The sequence below is a fragment of the Ornithodoros turicata genome, chromosome 5 (genome assembly GCF_037126465.1).
Source record: "Ornithodoros turicata isolate Travis chromosome 5, ASM3712646v1, whole genome shotgun sequence".
In the NCBI taxonomy this organism is placed as follows: domain Eukaryota; kingdom Metazoa; phylum Arthropoda; class Arachnida; order Ixodida; family Argasidae; genus Ornithodoros; species Ornithodoros turicata.
The window spans coordinates 45,407,117-45,426,479 of NC_088205.1; the positions used below are offsets into that span (position 1 = coordinate 45,407,117).

At 43.8% G+C, this 19,363-nt stretch overlaps 1 protein-coding gene across 3 annotated transcripts in view; it reads left to right on the plus strand.

Annotated features, from left to right (window-relative positions):
• Window positions 1–19,363, plus strand: part of LOC135394424 (mRNA-capping enzyme-like) — a 146,288-nt gene that overhangs the window by 81,553 nt on the left and 45,372 nt on the right. For all 3 annotated transcript variants that reach the window (XM_064625160.1, XM_064625159.1, XM_064625158.1), the window contains one exon: window positions 7,532–7,696. In XM_064625160.1, the coding sequence (XP_064481230.1) occupies window positions 7,532–7,696 (165 nt within the window). The remainder of the gene's footprint in view (window positions 1–7,531; window positions 7,697–19,363) is intronic.

Here is a 19,363-nt window from a genome sequence, read left to right on the forward strand (position 1 = left end):
AATTTCTGAATTCAGTGCAGAAACTGAAAATTCAATTTCTTCCTAGTTAATATCGATGAAAGTGCTTGGAAGTAACGGTAAAACTCCCCCAAGATAAATAACATTGACCCCATAATTTTTAGAAAAGTCAATTTTTTAATATGCTTTTTCAACAGGTTAGATGAAACAGACTGTGTATGCTGCAACATCAGGATAAAAACAGTGATGGGCAGTAACTACTTGATTTGTAGTTGAATTACAACTACTAACTAGAACTCTCTGAAATTGTAGTTTAACAACTAGTTCACCCTTATCTTGCTGGCAGTGGTTGCAACTACTGCAATGTAGTTTTAACTACATTTTTAACTAGTCATGTCGTTTTTAGTTTTATTCTCTTTTAAGCTTCCTGTGGGAGTACAAACAGTACCAAGGCACCTCAGGAGCAACAAAACAACTCAGCAGTTGATCCATTACTTACGTTACATTGAAAACCACATTATGAGCGATCTACCAACACTCTACATTTGTTTCTCTTGGCTCCAAGGTACATGTCCACAGCAAGATAAACAATACCAGGGGTATGATTGCTGCGCATTTTTGCGTCCACGCAATGTCCTGCTACATTCTGCTACAAAAAGCCAAAATGTTAAACTTCATGCGCCACTGTGCGTCCATTCTGATTTTCCCCCCCACATCTTGAACAGCAACAGTACGAAAACAGAAGTGTTTGCTAGCACTAGTCATAGCCTAGGTTACACGTCCGGCTAACCCAAGTGGCTTTGTTGACTATTGAGTCAGTTCAAGCCATGCTAAGCTCATCCAATCCAAGTCAAGCACTCTGACGTGCGGTGGTCACATGGTCCCGGTTGTGCTTCTGGTGATACACGATCTGCGGGCGCGCTCAAACATGTATTGCGGTATCTACATGGCTTTGGCATTGTCGAAAGTAACAGGTAATCAGCGCATCGATTTTTTAAAAAATTGTAACATGGCCTTGGCAGCTGATATTACAGCTGTACCCACAGGAAAGAGTCTCCTTCATTAATACGTGCCGTGCGCCTCTCGGCCGCACTTCCTTTTGACACCGGCCTGGCTGGCTGGCACGGCTTATTTTCGAGGGCTTACAGCAGTTTAGTACTTGAACCTTGTTGCACAAAATAATTTCTTACGGAGGGTTTTTCTTTTTTTTTTTTTTTTTGTCTGCTTCTGTTCAAAAACCATGTCCTTGTGTAAAATTGTATACATAGATGTAGGTCGCATTCATAGTCATATTGTTTAGGACTTCTATATGTTGACAAATGCATTCAGCGGATCGCTAGATCGTTTTGTTTTCGTCGATATCGCAAAACAAATTCAAAGGCAATTGTGTCACTGTGAGAGACATAGAGAGCGGGCAGACCCTCCTATCATAAAGCAGAACCAAGCTTTTAGCAGCCCTAGCAAATCTAGAAAGGAACAGAAAGACATAGTGCAATAGAAATAGCCACCGAGGTACTTCCAAGGTACTTTATTACTAAAATGTATTGTTTTAAGCAGTTGCTATGTTGTACGCCACTTTAACAGTGTGTTAATTATTAAACGTTTCATGAAACATTTACCGCACTGCACTTTTGTCAGTCATTGTCAGTTCATTGAGGTACTACCAAACTGGATTTTGCTGCTCCAAACCGGTATTTTCGCTGCTCTGATTTCTGCTCCAAAACTGCAAAGTCCAATCACACCCCTGAATACCCAGCAAAGCTTTAGTGAATGGCGCCCAAAGTATCTCTATATGTGTCTGCTTCACTGTGCAAATGCGCGACAATGTATCACAGAAAATTCCAGCGTATGTTGTACTATCCTTGTACGTGTTCACCAGTGTAGTCACCACAGCGAGGATTGCTGCTGTGGAAGGGGGTGCATCAATGACATCTTAGGCACTGCTGTCATTTTTACTTTTTACCTTTTTTTTTAACCTTATCAGTGTCTAAAACCAGTTTGATGCTAACACTGCAGGGGAGCTATTCTCGTCAAAGTAATCGACCTCGATTACTTTGTGTCTCGCCTATCATTGGTCGTTACGTGAAGAAGGCGTGAAGAACAGAGGTGAATGCCACGCATCCTCAACCAATAGCGATCCCTTGATCCTGCTTTATTGGAGTGCCCATATCACAGCACTTCTGCGTATTCTCGCCGGAAGCGGAAGGTTGTAGGTTGTATCGTGAAAGAGAAATTTGTGCCGGCGTGCGATATGTGCGCATAGAGTGCATAGCCTGCAGTGTGGCGCCACTTGACGCCCAACGTGGCGAAATGCACAATCTTTCGCAATCTATGCACATGAAGGTTATTCCACAGTGAACGGAATATCACCACATCACATTAATTGTAATACACGTTTACACCTATGCGCCACGCGTTTCCCTCCTTTTGCCCCTGTCGTTTATTTCAGTATAGCACATAGCGCCCCCATGTCGTAAAATAGTGCGACTTTCCTACTGTTCATGCGCTAGAGACACCGGTGGACGACGGCTAGGGATAAATAAGGGCGGACTCTATGGGCGGAGCGTGTTCTGGTAGCTCTGCCCAACAGTTCGTGACGTAAAGTAATCGAGCTCGATTACTTCTGACGAGAATAGCTCCCCTGAAGTGTCAAGTGGCGATGTCATGCTCGTTTCAATTCGTGGAGAATTTGTGTCTTTGCCTCTACTAAACACGATTATCACAGTAACATCATCAACATCCTCACTCCAAGTGAGGACGACATTTCAGTATTTTCGATGGTCAAGGATACTTGTAGTCGACGACACATGTAGTATTGAAATGTTATGAAGGTATTGAAAGCTCATCATTTTCTCTCTTGACCTCCACACACTGATTGCTATGAAGTGGGATTATGTTTTCCAGTTCAGTTTACAGTTTTGGCTAATGAATGATCCAGGGTGTCGAACAGCAAAAAATACGGGTTCGGTTCGGGTTCGGGTTCGCGTTGTTTTGATTTCGTTCTGGTTCGGTTCCGGTTCGGCCACACCAAGAATCGAACCGGTTCGCAAACCGGTTCGCAGCCCCGAACCGGTTCGCGAACCGGTTCAACGCTTCCGTTTTATATGTTCCATAAAACTGCTTTTATCAGGAAATGCGTGGCTAATAGCTTACTGCTGTTGTCTGCATTGACGTCTCTAGCGGTGAGGTAGCCCTTTAGCGAGAGAAATGAGGAATGGATGAACACTTATTGCAAATAGAGTCCACGCTGTTGAAGCGGTGTAGTCCTGCTACTTTCTGTTCCCCAAATCTCTTCTTTCACACGCACAGTGCCAGCAAGATACACTTAAAGGAAGCCTAATAAGATGGACAGCGTAATATAGACGACAGTACTAGCCGGCACGCTGCCTTCGCAACGCGAATCGATCTGAAACCGTACTGAAGCATGTCGAAAATAAGCCTGCCAGCCTTACTCTGTCCGAGCTCACAGCAGTGTACTAGTTAATCCACAACACAAAGGCAATATGTCACGACACAACTGCACTACCAATAAGCAGAACTACATTTACTTTTCAAGCCACGACCAATCAAACAGGCACCGTTCTGCGTACGCTCCTTCTCCACTTCTCATGTTTCTGACTTGTTTAATTTGTACTGCTCACGTGTAAAGGGAAATCTTGGGTGCTTATTTGAGCGCATATTCGTCCTGTAGAGCTACATAACTGGCCTACTCCATTCCTGTTTCCTTCGTCCGCGTGGCGGCTCGTCTCTGAAGAGTAGATGCCGCACCGCGTGCGTGGGGCGCTAGCCGCGGCGCTCACGAGGACAACTGCGCTTCAACATGTTAAAAAGATGCTGAAAGTATACTTACTATACGTCGTCGTCTCACTGCTAGGTGAAAATTTCTGAAATTCATGATATAAGCGCGTGATGATGATACGAATATGTCTTCGTTCGGGGATAGAGAGGAACTCTTATGCTGACTTCTTTTATGTCCGAACCGTCTTGTTGCGAACCGGTTGCCGCTATTATTTTTTACGGTTCTGCTCCGGTTCGGGTTCAACAGTATTATGAAAATTTCGGTTCGGGTTCGGTTCCGGCAAAAAAAACTGTTCGGGTACGGTTTTCGGTTCGGGTTCGGTTCGACACCCTGGAATGATCGGAATTTCCTGTTATGACCCTAAATAACTCAGTTCCAAGCAGTTTTTGGTTTGGTTCCAGTTTCAGTCCCTGGTTTCAGTCCCTGGTCATGTTTGAACATGTCTGTGATTGCACCCGTGCAGTCCTTCTCACCCCTCACGTTTCCTGCAAAGCGTGGTAATGATGTCTCTGTGACTGTGCAGCTCATTGCTCTCCCTTATGTAATGTCCTGCAATCAAGAGCTTTTTGCCGTTGACAAGGAGAGCTGAGGTGAAGAACAAAAGGAAGTAGTAGTTACGGCCTCGCTCCAGTAACCTAACTATTGTACAGTCGACCCCCATTTATCCGGACGGTGCCGTTCCCGGCGAAATCGTCCGGATACCGGGGCATCCGGATAAATGAAACGACCGAATAGAAACGTCCTACAGAGCAAGGTTTAATTAAAACACAGAAATCTCGTCAATATCAGCTGTTACATAGTAGTGTAGGCACTCAACTCCTACAAACTTTAGCTAGTTGCACAGAGTTGAGCCACGCTGTTGTGCTGCTCGAAGAACGTCAGTGCGGACGCAAAGTGTCAATGTCGGAGCCTTGTTTCTCACTGGCGTCATCGGCACCGTCTTGCTGCACATCATCGGAGGCAACAGCAGCAATCACACAGTCATCAGTCATAGCTGCACACGCGTCATCATCCTTATCAACGTCAACGTAGTCAGAAACCGCAGCATCATCTACGGCAGTCGCAGTGAGCCTCAGCATCAGGGATCGCAGCTCAGCTAGGGCAATGTCTTCATCGGCCAACGGGCCGTAAGCAGCAGGCCCTCGGGTTGAAGTTTTCCCCTCTAGAACCGAACAGTTGCTCGAGATATTTCCAAATGACTCGGCTGGTCAACGTAACCCAACGCACACAAATAGAGAAGGGGGTCATCGTGCATGGTTGTCCCCCCTACGGAGGAATGTAGGTCCCTGACGTGTGACGGGAATGACCCCAACACAGCGAAAAGGGTGACGAAGCGGGGTCAGCGTCTCCTCTTACTCACGGTAGTCCGGATATCTGAAGCTGGATTACAAGAATTTTCGACCTTCGTTCCCTGGAATTCTTGTCTGAGTCCGGAAGCTGAAGTCCGGATAAACGAGAACAAAGTACATGGAGGAAAATCCGTTCCCGTGCCTTTTGTCCGGATACCGCAGAATCCGGATAAATGAAGTCCGGATAAACGGGGGTCGACTGTAGTTCACTGCAAAAAATCAGTTTCACTAGTGGCTTGAAACTATACTCAGAGGCAACTGAATAACTGTGGGCACAGAGTTTGTGAGAGCCTATTCCCACTCTCGGGGCAAAGCCCAGTGTAGAATGTAGTCCCCACATTGCGAGTGGACATAAGAGAATGTGGCAGACGCCATGCAGACGAAGACGCCAATCCACATGTTAGCATGAATATTTTGCGTGTTTGCTTTGAATGCTCTGACGAGTATTTTCACAACATGATTAGTGTACAAGCTACAGTTTGAAGCCGGTGGGCACACTACGTTGTGACTCGGAGGCACTATTTGCCCGCCTAAGTCCATCTTAAGATTTGTGAGCAGAGTTGACCTGCAGGAGTTGTCTTGTCCCGAAGTATACTACATTCGCTACTGAAGAAATGCAGCCAGAGACAAGGGACGACAGACTTCACGCAGCAACTGCTTACTAACAACTGATGGAATTTAATGCGACAGAAAACAAGGAAAACACAATGGGAAGTGACAGGAAAAACTGGTTTGTCAGTCGTTATCTTCCTGTCTGGTGGTCTAACTGGGCGTGTCACCCAGCTAGCTAATCTCTTGTGGCGATAAGTCAATCGAAGGCTGGCTCACCAAAAACGTCCTTCCCATGATTAGATACAGGGTGTTTTTTTTTCAGCCTCTACAGGATTTTTATAAAAAAAGCTGTAAGAGCAGCATAGATCTCGTTTTTGCAGTGGAGTTCTACGGCCATGCTGACATCATCTGAAAGAGAGTATGTAACTGCAAGATGACTAATTACCTGAAATTCATTCATTAACTCTTTAATTAGGGAACTTTGGGCAAAAGTGAGATAGCAGATTGAAAGACTCTCCTCGTTGAATGCCATTCCACGTTTTAAAAAATCCTGAAACATGCACGTCTGTTAAAATATCTGTCCCCATATTTTGAGATGCAAATGAGCCGAAACCAAAAAAGTGCAACTGAGGAGAGCATCACCCTCACTGACAGAGGCTTATCTGGGCCGGAAAGCAGTTTATCTAGCCAGCTGAGTGGCACCTACTCCAATCATCTCAATTGCTCCAAATCACATGGCCCTCTTGAGGGAAATGAGCGCTGTACTCCCTGCGTCCTCAGTCACTGCGGTTTTGACTCACTTGCATATCAAAATTCGGAGATGGATGTTTTAACGCACGTGCGTGTTTGGGGATTTTTTAAAACGTGGATGGCATTCAGCGAGGAGAGCCTCTCAATCTGCTATCTCGCTTTTGCCCGAAATCCCCTAATTAAAAAGTTAATTAGTTAACTTTAGGTAATTAGCCATTCTGTAGTTGCACACTTTCTTTGAGAGGATGTCTGCTTTGCTCTAGAACTCAACTGCAAAATGCCATATATGCTGCTCTCATAGCTTTCTGTATTCTGCAAAGTTCTGTAAAAGCTATAAAAAAAAAACACCCTGTATAATGCAAGCCTTTGCAAAACAAAGTACATGTGAGATAGTGGTGGCTTGCATCATATCTAATCACAGGAAGGAAATTTGCGTGAGCCAGCCTTCAATTTACTTATCGCTGCAAGAGATTAGCTACCTGTGCGACGCGTGCTGTTAGACCACCGGACAGGAAGATAATGACTAACAAGCCACTTTTTCCTCTCACTTCCCTTTGTGTTTTCCTTGTTTTCTATCGCAATAAATTCCGTCACTCGTTAGTAAACAGTTGTTGCGTGAAGTCTGTCGTCCCTTGTCTCTGGCTGTGCTTCTGTAGTAGCAAATACGTATGTACCAACTATCCCACATGAACTCTTTAGTGTACATTCCTACATAGTTTCTAACTACTGTTTAACTGCATGTAATTAACCACACCCCATCTCTGGATAAAGGTCACTGAAAGCTTTTGAAATGAAATTGGAATTGCAGTTGTTTTAAAACCTTAACCAATTTTCACATTTAGGGTAGTTTGTATTAGCTGAAACTATTCATTCTAGCAGCACAAAATAACTTGCACTGCAGCAACCATTCAGCAAAAAGGACTGCACGTTGAATAAATAAATTTTCATTAGTTGTGAGTGCAGCAGATGTGCCATCTCGTCTTCTTGTTTGTGTCGTTATTTTGCGCTGGTAGAATGAATAGTTTTAAAACCTTGTCATATTTTTCTGTCTTTCCTTGTTCATACATCATCCACATTCCAGTTGCCCAGAAATCACTAATAGTACCATCGCTCTATCTCATAGGGCAAGGAGGTGGGAAAGACAGACTTTAATGTCCGCTTGATCTGCATCTCGAAGGAGATATGTGAGCCGAGAAAGCAAGCAATGCGAGATGGACGTATCGACCGAAACAACGAACCCTTTGGAGTACGCCAGAAGGAGTTTTGGGATGTCACCTGTGCTGAATCGGTGAGTAATTATGGTTGTAAATTCCATTTAGTCTGGGGGTTGCAGTGCATTAAGAATTGGAGACTCACTGTATACTGCACTATGCATGCTGTAACACATATGCAACAATATTGTCATAAATGAAGCAAGACACATTAGTATGTTTCAAATAGTTACTGACCAGCTTGGCAACGCAACATATGACCACTATAGCTCTCAAAATGCCTGACTTGTACCTACCATTCCCCCCCCCCACCAGCTCCGGTGGCGCAGCGGTAAAGCGTGCGCTTGGAGACTGGGAGGTCCGCGGTTCGAATCCGCGGGCCGGCTGTGCCGTCTGGGGTTTTTCCTGGGTTTCCCTCAGATGTGTAATAGGCGTATGCCGGCACAGTTCCCCTGAAGTCGGCCCATGGACGCAGGTATCCTCCCGCCGAGCGGATTCCGCTCGGTCTTCCACTTCACCCTTTCCTCTCCTCCTCTCCACCACCTTTCCCTTCCCGAGAAACATGCCGCCTAATCAGGCAGGCAGACCTCTCGGGTTCCTCCCAACGACCCTCCTCCTCCTCCTCCTCCTCCCATTCCCCCCCCCCTTCCCATATATTCCCCCATATCTTCAAGTGGCACATTGGTAAAGGTATTCACTCTGTGGCTAGAGATACTTGAAGGAAGTTTCTCACGACATCGTCACCCGTGAAAGCTTGATCGGATGCTCTGTCATCAGTTTGTCATGTGAAAATCATCCATTTTAGCAGTGTATCATTAGAACATGAGTGTGCTGTATTCAGAGCATCAAACCGAACCGAAAACCGGAATTAACAGTTATTTTTCGCTGGAACTGAACTGGAACTGAACCGATCCTAAAACTTCGGTTACCGGTTCAGTTCGGGTTGGTTTGTGTTTGGGGTGGTGTGGGGATTCGAGCGGTCTGCCTGCCTAGATTGGCGGCACGTTGTTCGGGGAAGGGATGAAACGAGGGCCTGTTGGTCGCAAAACAGAAATAAATGCATAAAAAGCGTAACTAAGAGATATTGTATCATTTTTAGTGGCTCTTTATAATTTTGTTGATTATTAGAACCTCAAGCCTGTTCCGAACTGGTTTACAGCCTCTGAACCGGTTAATCGAACCGATATAGGTGAACTCTGGAACTGAACCGGAACCAAACTTTTTGTGGCCGAACCCAAACCCGGAACAAACCGAAAAACGTTTCGGTTCGATGCCCTGGTTGTATTGCACCCTTCACAGATATGTCATTGCCTCTGGCTCTGCAATATCTACTTTCAAAAGCTCAGACAGGCTGGGGCATGGCTTTGTTTTGCACCCAGGACATGGAAATTGTCTTTGCACCCCAGGCATTGAGAGAAACGAAAGTAAATTTTGTTGGTTACGTAAAGCAGCTAGCCATGTATTGTGACAGAATTATCGACCCACTTAAACCCTTGTGTTGTTAGTAGGGGTGTGCGAATCCGAATATTTTAAGTCGAATCGAACATTGAATCAAGTGGGGGAAAAAATTCCGAATACCGAATTGAATATCAAATATTCGTGCAAAATTTACAATATGTGACTTTTGCACTAAAAGTTTCCATTTTGTGGTCCGTGGCTTTAGTGTAATTTTTCTGGGATTAACTGTCACAAGAGAGACATGCAATTCTTCTGTTTAAAGCCCCTACTCTTTAATTTTACATGAGAGTGCTTCCAGCTTTTCAGGTGAGCCTACACTTACTGGAGTACTAGAGTGGTTACCTTCATTTCAACATTTTATGCCAGGCAGTAGCTTGTTATACGGATGAGGCTGTAATTGTTTCAGACAACCACAGGTCATTTGTGAAACAAACGAATTGGTATCCTGCCTCAGCTTTGCCATGAACACCTTTTAGTTTCTTTGCACTCGCCCTAGGAAGTTGCAGTACTGAAATTTTAGACGTAAAGGACATCTTTAAGAAACCCTACTTGTTCGTGGGCTGTAGTCATTATTCAAGAGTCCTAACTTTTAAAGGCAACCTCACAGACATCAAATCAACGTCTGTCGTCGGCACCGCTAAACTGCACGTGGGAGGGGCACCACCCCTTCCTCAGACGATGTCTACAAAACTAACTTTGCGTAACGTTATGTTAAACTAAACACCATCCCGCCTGTGTTGGTTCTGCAGCAAGGGCAATTTCGTAACGCAGGCTTCACCTCATGCACGGAAGCATCAGGTGAAGCCCACTTTCGGGTTGTGTCGTTCATATTCGTGGAATAGTCAAATATTCGAAAAATCGAATATTGGATATTCGAATTCCAATATTCGCACACCCCTAGTTTTTAGGTCTGGGTGGTAACAATTGAGTTTTATTTTTGGTGCTAGAAAACATGGTGAAATTAGGGGATATCATATGAAAGAGCAGATGTTTGGGTGGAAAAGAAAACGAGATGTTTTCACATTTAAACAAAGTGAGTGTACCCTTTATTAACGATTGTGATAACACATTACCTAATAGGAATCGAGACAGTATAGCCCCCACGTACATCAATTATAATCTACATGCTGAGTAAAGTTTCACTCACTGAAGAATGCTGGGGCCTCTGCAACTTATGCAACTGCAAAAAACATTTCTCAGTGTCACAGCTGCTGCTGGACGTACACAGGAGGCTAGGTGCCATGCTCGAAAGTGAGCTGTACTGATTACTGATGATTTCAAGATCTGAGCTTGTAGCCACAGGCTCTTACAGATACATAGTGAACTGCTGCCTCAGTCCATCACTGACATCTGTTGCAAGTGCAAAGAGTTCCCTGTAATCATCAAAGTCTATTCTATGGAGTCTCTCATTGAAGGTGTCCAGAAGGCATTAACAGGGCATACCAGTCTAGGAGCAACTCCGATTCACGATTTTCCCGACCCTAGATGGCGCCACGCCCGCCATGCCTTATCATGCCGTTCGCCTCCGACTCCGAAATAATCCCCATGGTGCACGGTTGAGGTCGCGAGTTTAAGGCAGCACGCTCCCCGACTATCTTTGACTTTGCTGACCAAGAGTGAGGGAGGCTCCGCCTCCAAAACCTCCAAAATGCGGGCCAGTAGGAGGACTCGGAAGGCGGAGCGCCGCGGCCTCTGCTCTTGCCTAACAGATGGCGCACCGGTAGCACTCGGCTCGGGATATGTAACCCGCTGTCGTCTGCTTCTTCCGGTAGAGCTACGACCTTGAAGCTGACCTCTGCTCTCGCAACATTGGCGCTCGGTAAGGGCACGTGTGGTCGCTGTAACCTAAATTCCGATGACACGGCGACAACGCACAATACTGCATAGTTTTGACGATTATGCTTTATGGATGTGCCATTGCCAAATTTGTGGCCAGTTCGACGTTTCGCTCCGCTCTTATGCGTGAACATTGCCTCAGCTCATGAAAAAGGAAAGAAATGTTGCTGCTTTTGTTCTACTCCTCGCACTGAAATAAATCATTTGAAATAACTGTACTGTGTGTTTCTTTTTTTCCCCTTTTTGTAAGTAGTTAAGGAAGAAGATAATTATACTGTGTGTGTGTCTTTTTCTTTTTTCTTTTTGAAAGTAGTTACGGCAGAAAATAATTGTACTGTGTGTGTGTGTGTGTTTCATTTTTGTAAGTACGGAAGTACGTAAAAAGGAATGAAATGTTGCTGCTTTTTCTACTCCTCACACTGAAATAATTCATTTGAAATAATTGTACTGTGTTTCTTTTTTGTTTTTGTTTTTGTAAGTAGTTACGGAAGAAAATAATTGTACTGTGTGTGTGTCTTTTTCTTTTTGTAAGTAGTTACGGAAGAAACTAATTGTACTGTGTGTGTGTGTTTCGTTTTTGTAAGGGTACCGGGACATTTGATCGAACGTCGTTTGGTCGAACGCGGGACATTTGGTCGAAAGCCATTTCATCGAACACCATTTGATCGAAACGGCAGCGGTCGTTTGATCGATTTTTTTATTGGTTCGCTTGGAGCGTTGATGAAACAAAAAAGAAGAAGAAAACAACAAAAGAAAGCTTCAGTTCTAAATGCTGTTATCCTAAGGAATATTTCACTCTGTGTAATCCACTTGCCCATAAACACATTCCTCATCCTAATCCACTCTTTCGCATCCAGAAGGCGGATGGCCTGGGTTGTTCACCCTATCCCATTCGACAACTTGATAGGCTTTTCCTCTCTGACAGATAGTGACTAAACATGGCCATACATGCCTTTCATCCCTAGTCCCCCAACACTTTGTCAAATAATAATTGATGTCAATTATCAAATAATCAACATTTTTGACAAATATATAAATCAAATAAATAAATGATATTTTTGAATGATTTATTCGCGTCGATCGTGGACAAATTTTAACAATGTATTATTAACGTTTGTAGTTAACTGACCATGGTTTGGAGAAAGAACAGTTTTAGTTTATTTACTACATCACCATTACTTATTTGTTGTGGTTTAGTTTATTTACTTTCCGCCTATGTGCAAGTGAATCTAAATCTGGTTCTTGTAACATACATGTAAGCGAAGAATCCCTTCGAAACCTAGACAATATAAGCCGGGGAGCAGATCTTTGTACTTTGTCTGCTTTCTTTTTTTTTTTTTTTCGTGACGTGGATGTGTAGGTCTCTCAGACTGCAGATGCGTACTCTAAAAAAGGTTGAACTAAGGTTTTATATGGCTGTTCATATAATATCTTTCTTTTATACTATGGCGAAAAATCCTTCTTAGCATTTACGGACTTCGAGTGCCTTTCGCACACATATCATTATCCCATTTCGGATCGTTCCCTTTAAACTTGTCGCCATCAATGAAAAGGGTGCCCAGGAGAAGCAGAGACTATTGGCTGCTCCCAACTTGAGGCCATTTCCTTCAATATGTGTCCTACTGGTTCGCGGTATACTTCCGCACTGTTCTATTCAATTCAATTCAATTTAATTGAATTTTATTTTCCTTTCGGATGGGAGAGAGTAAAAAGCCAGAAGGCTGTGCTGTTCGTCGATGACAAAGGTCTGCAAATAACCAGTGGTCTACCCTCGTTAGCTGAAAAAAAAGCAAGAAACAAAAAAAAAAAAAGAGGACACTGATTGCCTGCTCCGTATGCTCGAATCAAAAGTTACAGAAAAAAAGAGGTGCTAACGACATGCTGTGAGCTTTGAACTACCCTTCGAACAAACGGCTTTCGAACAAACGGCTTTCAACCAAACGGGCGGACACCTTCCATAACTACTTTCAAAAAAAAAAAAAAGAGAGAGACACACACAGAGTACAGTTATTTTCTCCCGTAACTACTTACAAAAAGGAAAAAAAATTCTGTGCGAGGAGTAGAACAAGCAGCAACATTTCTTTCCTTTTTACATACTTCCGTAACTACTTACAAAAACGAAACACACACACACACACACACACACACACAGTATAATTACCTTCTTCCGTAACTACTTACAAAAAGGGGGAAAAAAAGAAACGCACAGTACAGTTATTTCAAATGATTTATTTCAGTGCGAGGAGTAGAACAAAAGCAGCAACATTTCTTTCCTTTTTCATGAGCTGAGGCAATGTTCACGCATAAGAGCGGAGCGAAACGTCGAACTGGCCACAAATTTGGCAATGGCACATCCATAAAGCATAATCGTCAAAACTATGCAGTATTGTGCGTTGTCACCGTGTCATCGGAAATTAGGTTACAGCGACCACACGTGCCCTTACCGAGTGCCAATGTTGCGAGAGCAGAGGTCAGCTTCAAGGTCGTAGCTCTACCGGAAGAAGCAGACGACAGCGGGTCACATATCCCGAGCCGAGTGCTACTGGTGCGCCATCTGTTAGGCAAGAGCAGAGGCCGCGGGGCTCCGTCTTCCGAGTCCTCCTATTGGCGCACATTTTGGAGGCTGAGCCTCCCTCGCTCTTGGTCAGCAAAGTCAAGGATAGTCGGCTCCCCTGCGTTGTTTGTCGAGAGGTGAAGTGTCGGACTTTGAGTCGACATGTCCGCAGTTCGATTCGGGACACTCGCATCTTTTTGCTTGTCTCCTATACTATATTTATTGTTTTCACAAGTCACTGGCGTATGTACTGACTCATTATGGAATTTTTAGTTGCTCTTCGTATTGTTGTATATTGTTCTACTTGTGCATACTTGCTATATGCCAACGTACAAATGTGATTGGATAGTATGGATTTTAATATGGGCAATACATACACAGATGGTATAATAAACGAAGGCTGCCAGCACTGAGTCTGATCACTAGTCGATTGTCAACTACAGAAATCACAAGATGACCACGGAAAAGTTACTTCATATGCTATCAAAGCTCTCCCGCGATGTCGGTATCTCGGAGGCTCTCAACTGGATGTACTAGCGGCTGTATATTAGGCTATAAACGTTGCCTGCACACCGCGCTTACAATGCCAACCTGGAAAGTCTAGTGCTCGAAACAGTATTTTATTCCTGCACTCGCTTACATGCAATTTACCATGATACTAATACCTCTATCATTCATGCAAAAATGACATTTTGGAATATATATATTTCTGGTAAGTAAGTGTTACCAGATATCTGAATTCATCTTGAAGCCGTTGGTGCAAAATGCTTTACAAAATTTCCGTCGCAAAATACACTGCTTATTATTACCCGGAAACTTCAGGAATATATTTCAGAGACTCCTTTCCCCTCTATTTTCCCTTCTTTTTCTTTCACATTACACGAGCCCCGAAAAATTATATCAGTGGAGAACCCCCAGCGACAGGGACCTTCCTTTTTGTTTTGGCTGAACGTCCTATTTAGTGACTCTAATTGTCCCCGTTTACGAAGCCGTACAAAGAAAGGCAGATGTGGGCGGGAGATAAAGGATTTGGGTCGACACACACGGAACCAGCCAAGTTCAGACGGCGAGACCTCGCAGTGGGAGTCACGATATTTCGAACAGGGACCGTATTTTCACGCGCATTAGCCGCACCGCAGATAAGCCGCAGGACTCGTTTTTAGATACATTTTGAAAATGTTTTTGCAGATAAGCCGCACTCGCAGATAAGCCGCGGGTAATACGACGCGACTGCTTTGTGCGCTAAACCAGTGATGCACAAACAAAATCAATAGAGACTTTCAACGCTCGTCGACGGCGTACTCCCTGCCAGCTGCCCTGTTCCCGTACTGGTCCGCGACGTCGACGACTTTTGGTTTGAAGCCGCTGTCGTAGCTGTGCCTCCGCTTTGGAGCCATGCCTTACCTCTAACTGCCGTGCCCGTGTCCACGAATGCTGCTGCTCAGGCCAAATGAGAACTGACGCTTAGCTGAACACGTTTTATCCCGATGTCAGGTGTATTGAACCCTTCCTGCCGACAAACGAGACCGTGGGGAAGGCCATAAACCCTGTGGTCCGGTGTCGGGATGATTCCGGTGTCGGCATGATGTATAACAAAGGAGGTCAGTTCTAGTGTTCTACTAAGATCGGATTGTGCCCTTGTTGTGTGTGTGTGTGTGTGTTCTTTGTGGATTGATGAATTGGTGGTGTTCCAGTAGGCGGTGTTCCGAAAAAAACATGAGGCACTGTCGGCCCTTTTGTTTAATCCGGGGTATGGGGAAAATACCAGGGAAAAATAGCCATCAGATAAGCCGCACCCGTGGATAAGCCGCAGAGCGTCCGCGAAAAAAAAAATTTGCGCATAAGCCGCGGCTGATACGCGTGAAAATACGGTATTTCTTTTTTTTTTTTTCCCTGGACACCAAGAAGAACGATGCGACAAATAATAAAAGGACATAGAGTAAAAAATAGTAATCACGATCACTTGACAACATAACAGGTTGTTGTTTCAGTGTAGGATAAAGTGCAGTTCGACCTCCTTATATTTCATGTGGAAAAAGAAAATGTGTTTTTTTTTTTTGTTTTTTTTTTTGTAAAAGAACTTTCGAAGCATAAATTTTTTCCTCCAGATTTCATCGTGTTGGACGCTGAGGGCTCAGTTAATTCAATTCAAATTTGAAAACGTGTAATTCGGTCATGGAAAAGCTGAAGAATGTGACACCTTGTGAGCCAAGTTTATGCATATTTTAGGCAAATCATTATTCTTGTAAGGCAACACAGACACAGATGGAATTGCAAAATGGGGTTTCCAGAGATGAATCTGAGCGCCAGTCAATTGCCAACTGAGGGAATGATCACGGAGAAGTTATTTCATATAATCGATCAAGGTCGCTCCAGAGTTACGCTTTGGAGTGCCACCTTCCTTCACGCGACAAACGACGACTGTCCTACATAGGCTTGGACAGACATCGAAATTTCGTGAATTTCTGTGGTAAATAGTCATGTTGGATTTTTAAACACGGCATATAATCTTACGAAGCAATCGAGCATTCTCGTTGATTTTCCTTGTTTCGAGAACGTGAATTTGGGTTCCAGAAAAAATGGTCCAGGAAAAAAATGGTCCCTGATTGCGTGGGTGGAAATAATGGTCCGTATCAAAACGTATCATAGCCGATCAAGTCCTATCATTCGCCCTCAATATTTGTTGAAATTGGGACACAGGCTTTTTAAAATTAACATTGATTTCAATTAACAATAAAAGCTGCAAGCCATTGAACGAGGAACATAAAAGCAGTTACATTCGCTGCACTGCTTGTCTTGTGCGGATTGCACCTGTTCTTTCTGTTCCTCTCTCCCTCTATTTTATTTTGCTGAGTACAGACGACACGGCAAGAGTAGGAAGCAATTCCCCAACAACAAATAAATATTGACTGTGACACAAGCCGTTTGATTGAATGCGGCAAATTTCGTCGAAAGCCATTTGATCCAAAGCCGTTTGATCAAAACGGCAGCGGTCGTTTGATGGATTTTTCTTATTGGTTCACCTGGAGCGTTGATGAAAAAACGAAGAAAAAAAAACGAAAGGGAACAAAAAAGAAAGCTGCAGTTCTAAATGGCGTTATCCTAAGGAACATTTATCTGGGTGTAATCCCCTTGCTCGTAAACAACAACGACAACAACAAATAAATCCTAAACCCATTCCTCATGTGAACCCATTTTTTTGCATCCAAAATGCGGTCCAAGGGCCGGGTTGTTCATCCTAGCCCATTCGGCAACTTGATAGGTTTTTCTGCTCTGACACATAGTGACTAAACATGCCATACATGTCTTTCACCCCTAATCCCCAACCCTTTTTCAAGTAATAATTGATGTCAAATAATAAACATTTTTGACAAATAAATAATATAATAAATAAATAACCTCTTTGGATGATTTGGATGGTGCTCACTGGTGGTGCCCCAATATCGCATAGCGTATCTCTTATGTCGTATTTTCCTATTGTTGGTCAGACACAGACTTCGCAGTTCTTCTCTCATACTTTCTATGTCGATGAACCGTATATTCAGCAGAAGCGGAGCTGTACGGGCAATAGAACAATTAATAAATGGGTGTACAGCTTTTATTGTTCATAGACATCGACACAGAACAACAACAATAGATGATGACGATGAGATGGGGTGTTTCACCGCGGTGGTGCGGTACCCTACCCAGTTGCACGTGGAACCTTATATGAAGATGATGAAGGAAGAATGAAAATACGAGAAAGAATTAAAGCATCTGGAGCAATCCAGTGGACGACAGGAAGTTCATGAGCAGGTGAAGAGCCCGATGATGGAGCACAGGATCTTCACAGGGGCCAATGAGTGCAGCTAAATTGAGCGGTCTCTTGATGATACGGGCAAGCTCATCACACAGTAAGCTCGACACAGAAAGGATGCAGGGGACAACTGTAAAACCCGTGTCTGGCCAACAGTAGAAAAATACTAGCATCCAGAGAACGATATCACTGGCGAACTAGTGCAGCGAATTCTATCGATTTGATGTTGCTCATTGAATGGAATTTCAAATCGGGAGAGCAAATGATAACACTCGGTCAGCTGTGATGTGCTTCACCGACTATCTGCAACTACGCCCCTGTATTTTTGGCAGGGTAGGCGCTTGCATGACCATTTTTTCCTACACCCCGTGAATTTCGATATCGGGGATTTTGCAACCGGGAATATCGAGGTCCTCCTAAAAACGTCATAAGTTCAGAAATGACTGAGGCATGCAGCGAAAACAAAAGAACATGGCGAATTATTATTATAGGAGGTGAAGGTAGAATTTCTGAGCATTATTTCAGCATTACGAACATTACAGGACCGTCCTGTTGAACGTTACTGGAATGGCTGTAAAGCTAGGCTTGCACTAACAGGAAATACGAAAGATTCTCGTTAGCCTTATGAGACAGTTCAAACATTTGACTGAGTCTGCGCAAACTCGAACCGGCATAATCGGGCAAATTGATGTTTCATGTGAAGCTCACAAATTCGTCTCACTTCTCTTTACGCGCACCGTGCACAGAGAGAAAGAGAAAAAAATAAGAGGGTTGTTGGTCTTAGGTCTCAGTGTGCTTTCTCTTCACATTACATGGGCCACGACTATGCAGGCTCATAGAACAATCCCTCTACGAGCAGATAAGCAACCTTTTGTACTGGTCTCCAAGGCCATGCCGTAAGTCCGCGAGCCATGAATGTAAAGGGGAGAGAAAGAAGATGCAGGAACCAGCCATCTCCAACCTCCTCGCTTGCTCGGCGGATGGATACCGTCAAAATGTGCCGCACGGTTTTTCCTGTGCGACGGCAGATGGCGACACAGAGTGACATGGTTCACTGGGCTTTCAGTCGGTGTGTATGTGTACTCATATTTCCTGTTTTTTTATAAAAACGAAAAGTGGTAGACATATAAATTTGTTGTCTATTGATTCCTGAAATATTTCGAGAAAAAATAACACGACAATATTTTTGCAATGGCTATAGAAGTTTAATAAAAACCTGTTCAAAGAGGGACGAGAAGAAATGTGTATTTTTTTCACATTTGTGACGTCGCCGTAAAATACATACGACATGTTTCAGAATTCTGTCCTGTTATTTAATACATCTCGTCTTCCTCTTTATAGTGAAACCACCCACGTTAAAATCTGCCCGGTGGTTACAGAGAAAAAGCCTAAGACATGTTCCATGGTTAAAAAGCGCAGTGCTTCGTCTGTGTTGTCTCTTTGTGTCCCCTGCACCGGGGTTTTATCGCTTTTAGATGTTCCATGGGAAATACACTGGGACGGAGAGCTGGTTTGCCCTCTTAAGATCGCTGGATCAAGTTTCCGCAACTAATGCTCATTGTAAAGAGAGGCGCCAGCAGCTATGATTTTCTATCTTGTGTAGTAGTAGATTCCTTGAAGCTGTGCTGGCATCAATAATCACAGATATTTTTGCCTGACTTTTTGACTGGTCGTGTTTCATTTCTCACGTTCCCGCTCGAAAAATCCATCAATGCCAATCATAATGGATCGTAATTTGGGACATCTCCAGTAGGGCTAACAGTTTAGCGGTTTGATGGGACCATTAGGGCCTAAGAATCTAATGGCTTTATGGGCGCTCCACAAAAGTAAAAAGTAAGAATTCGTTTCTTCCTGTCTTTTTCCCGGCTCCTGTCATGACACAATTTAATCACTCTAGCTGCATCTCTTTCTTTTGTTTCCAAGTCTTTTGAAAATATACAATGCATGCAGCATTTCAAGAAGTAAACAGAAAGAATAAAAAAAATAGAAAAAAAAAACGCTGTCCAGAATTGAATGCCCAAAAGCTCACAAAGGGTGGCAAAGTCCATTTCCTTTGATGCATAGGCCTCAAAGTGCCGCAACAACCATTTTATGGACCGG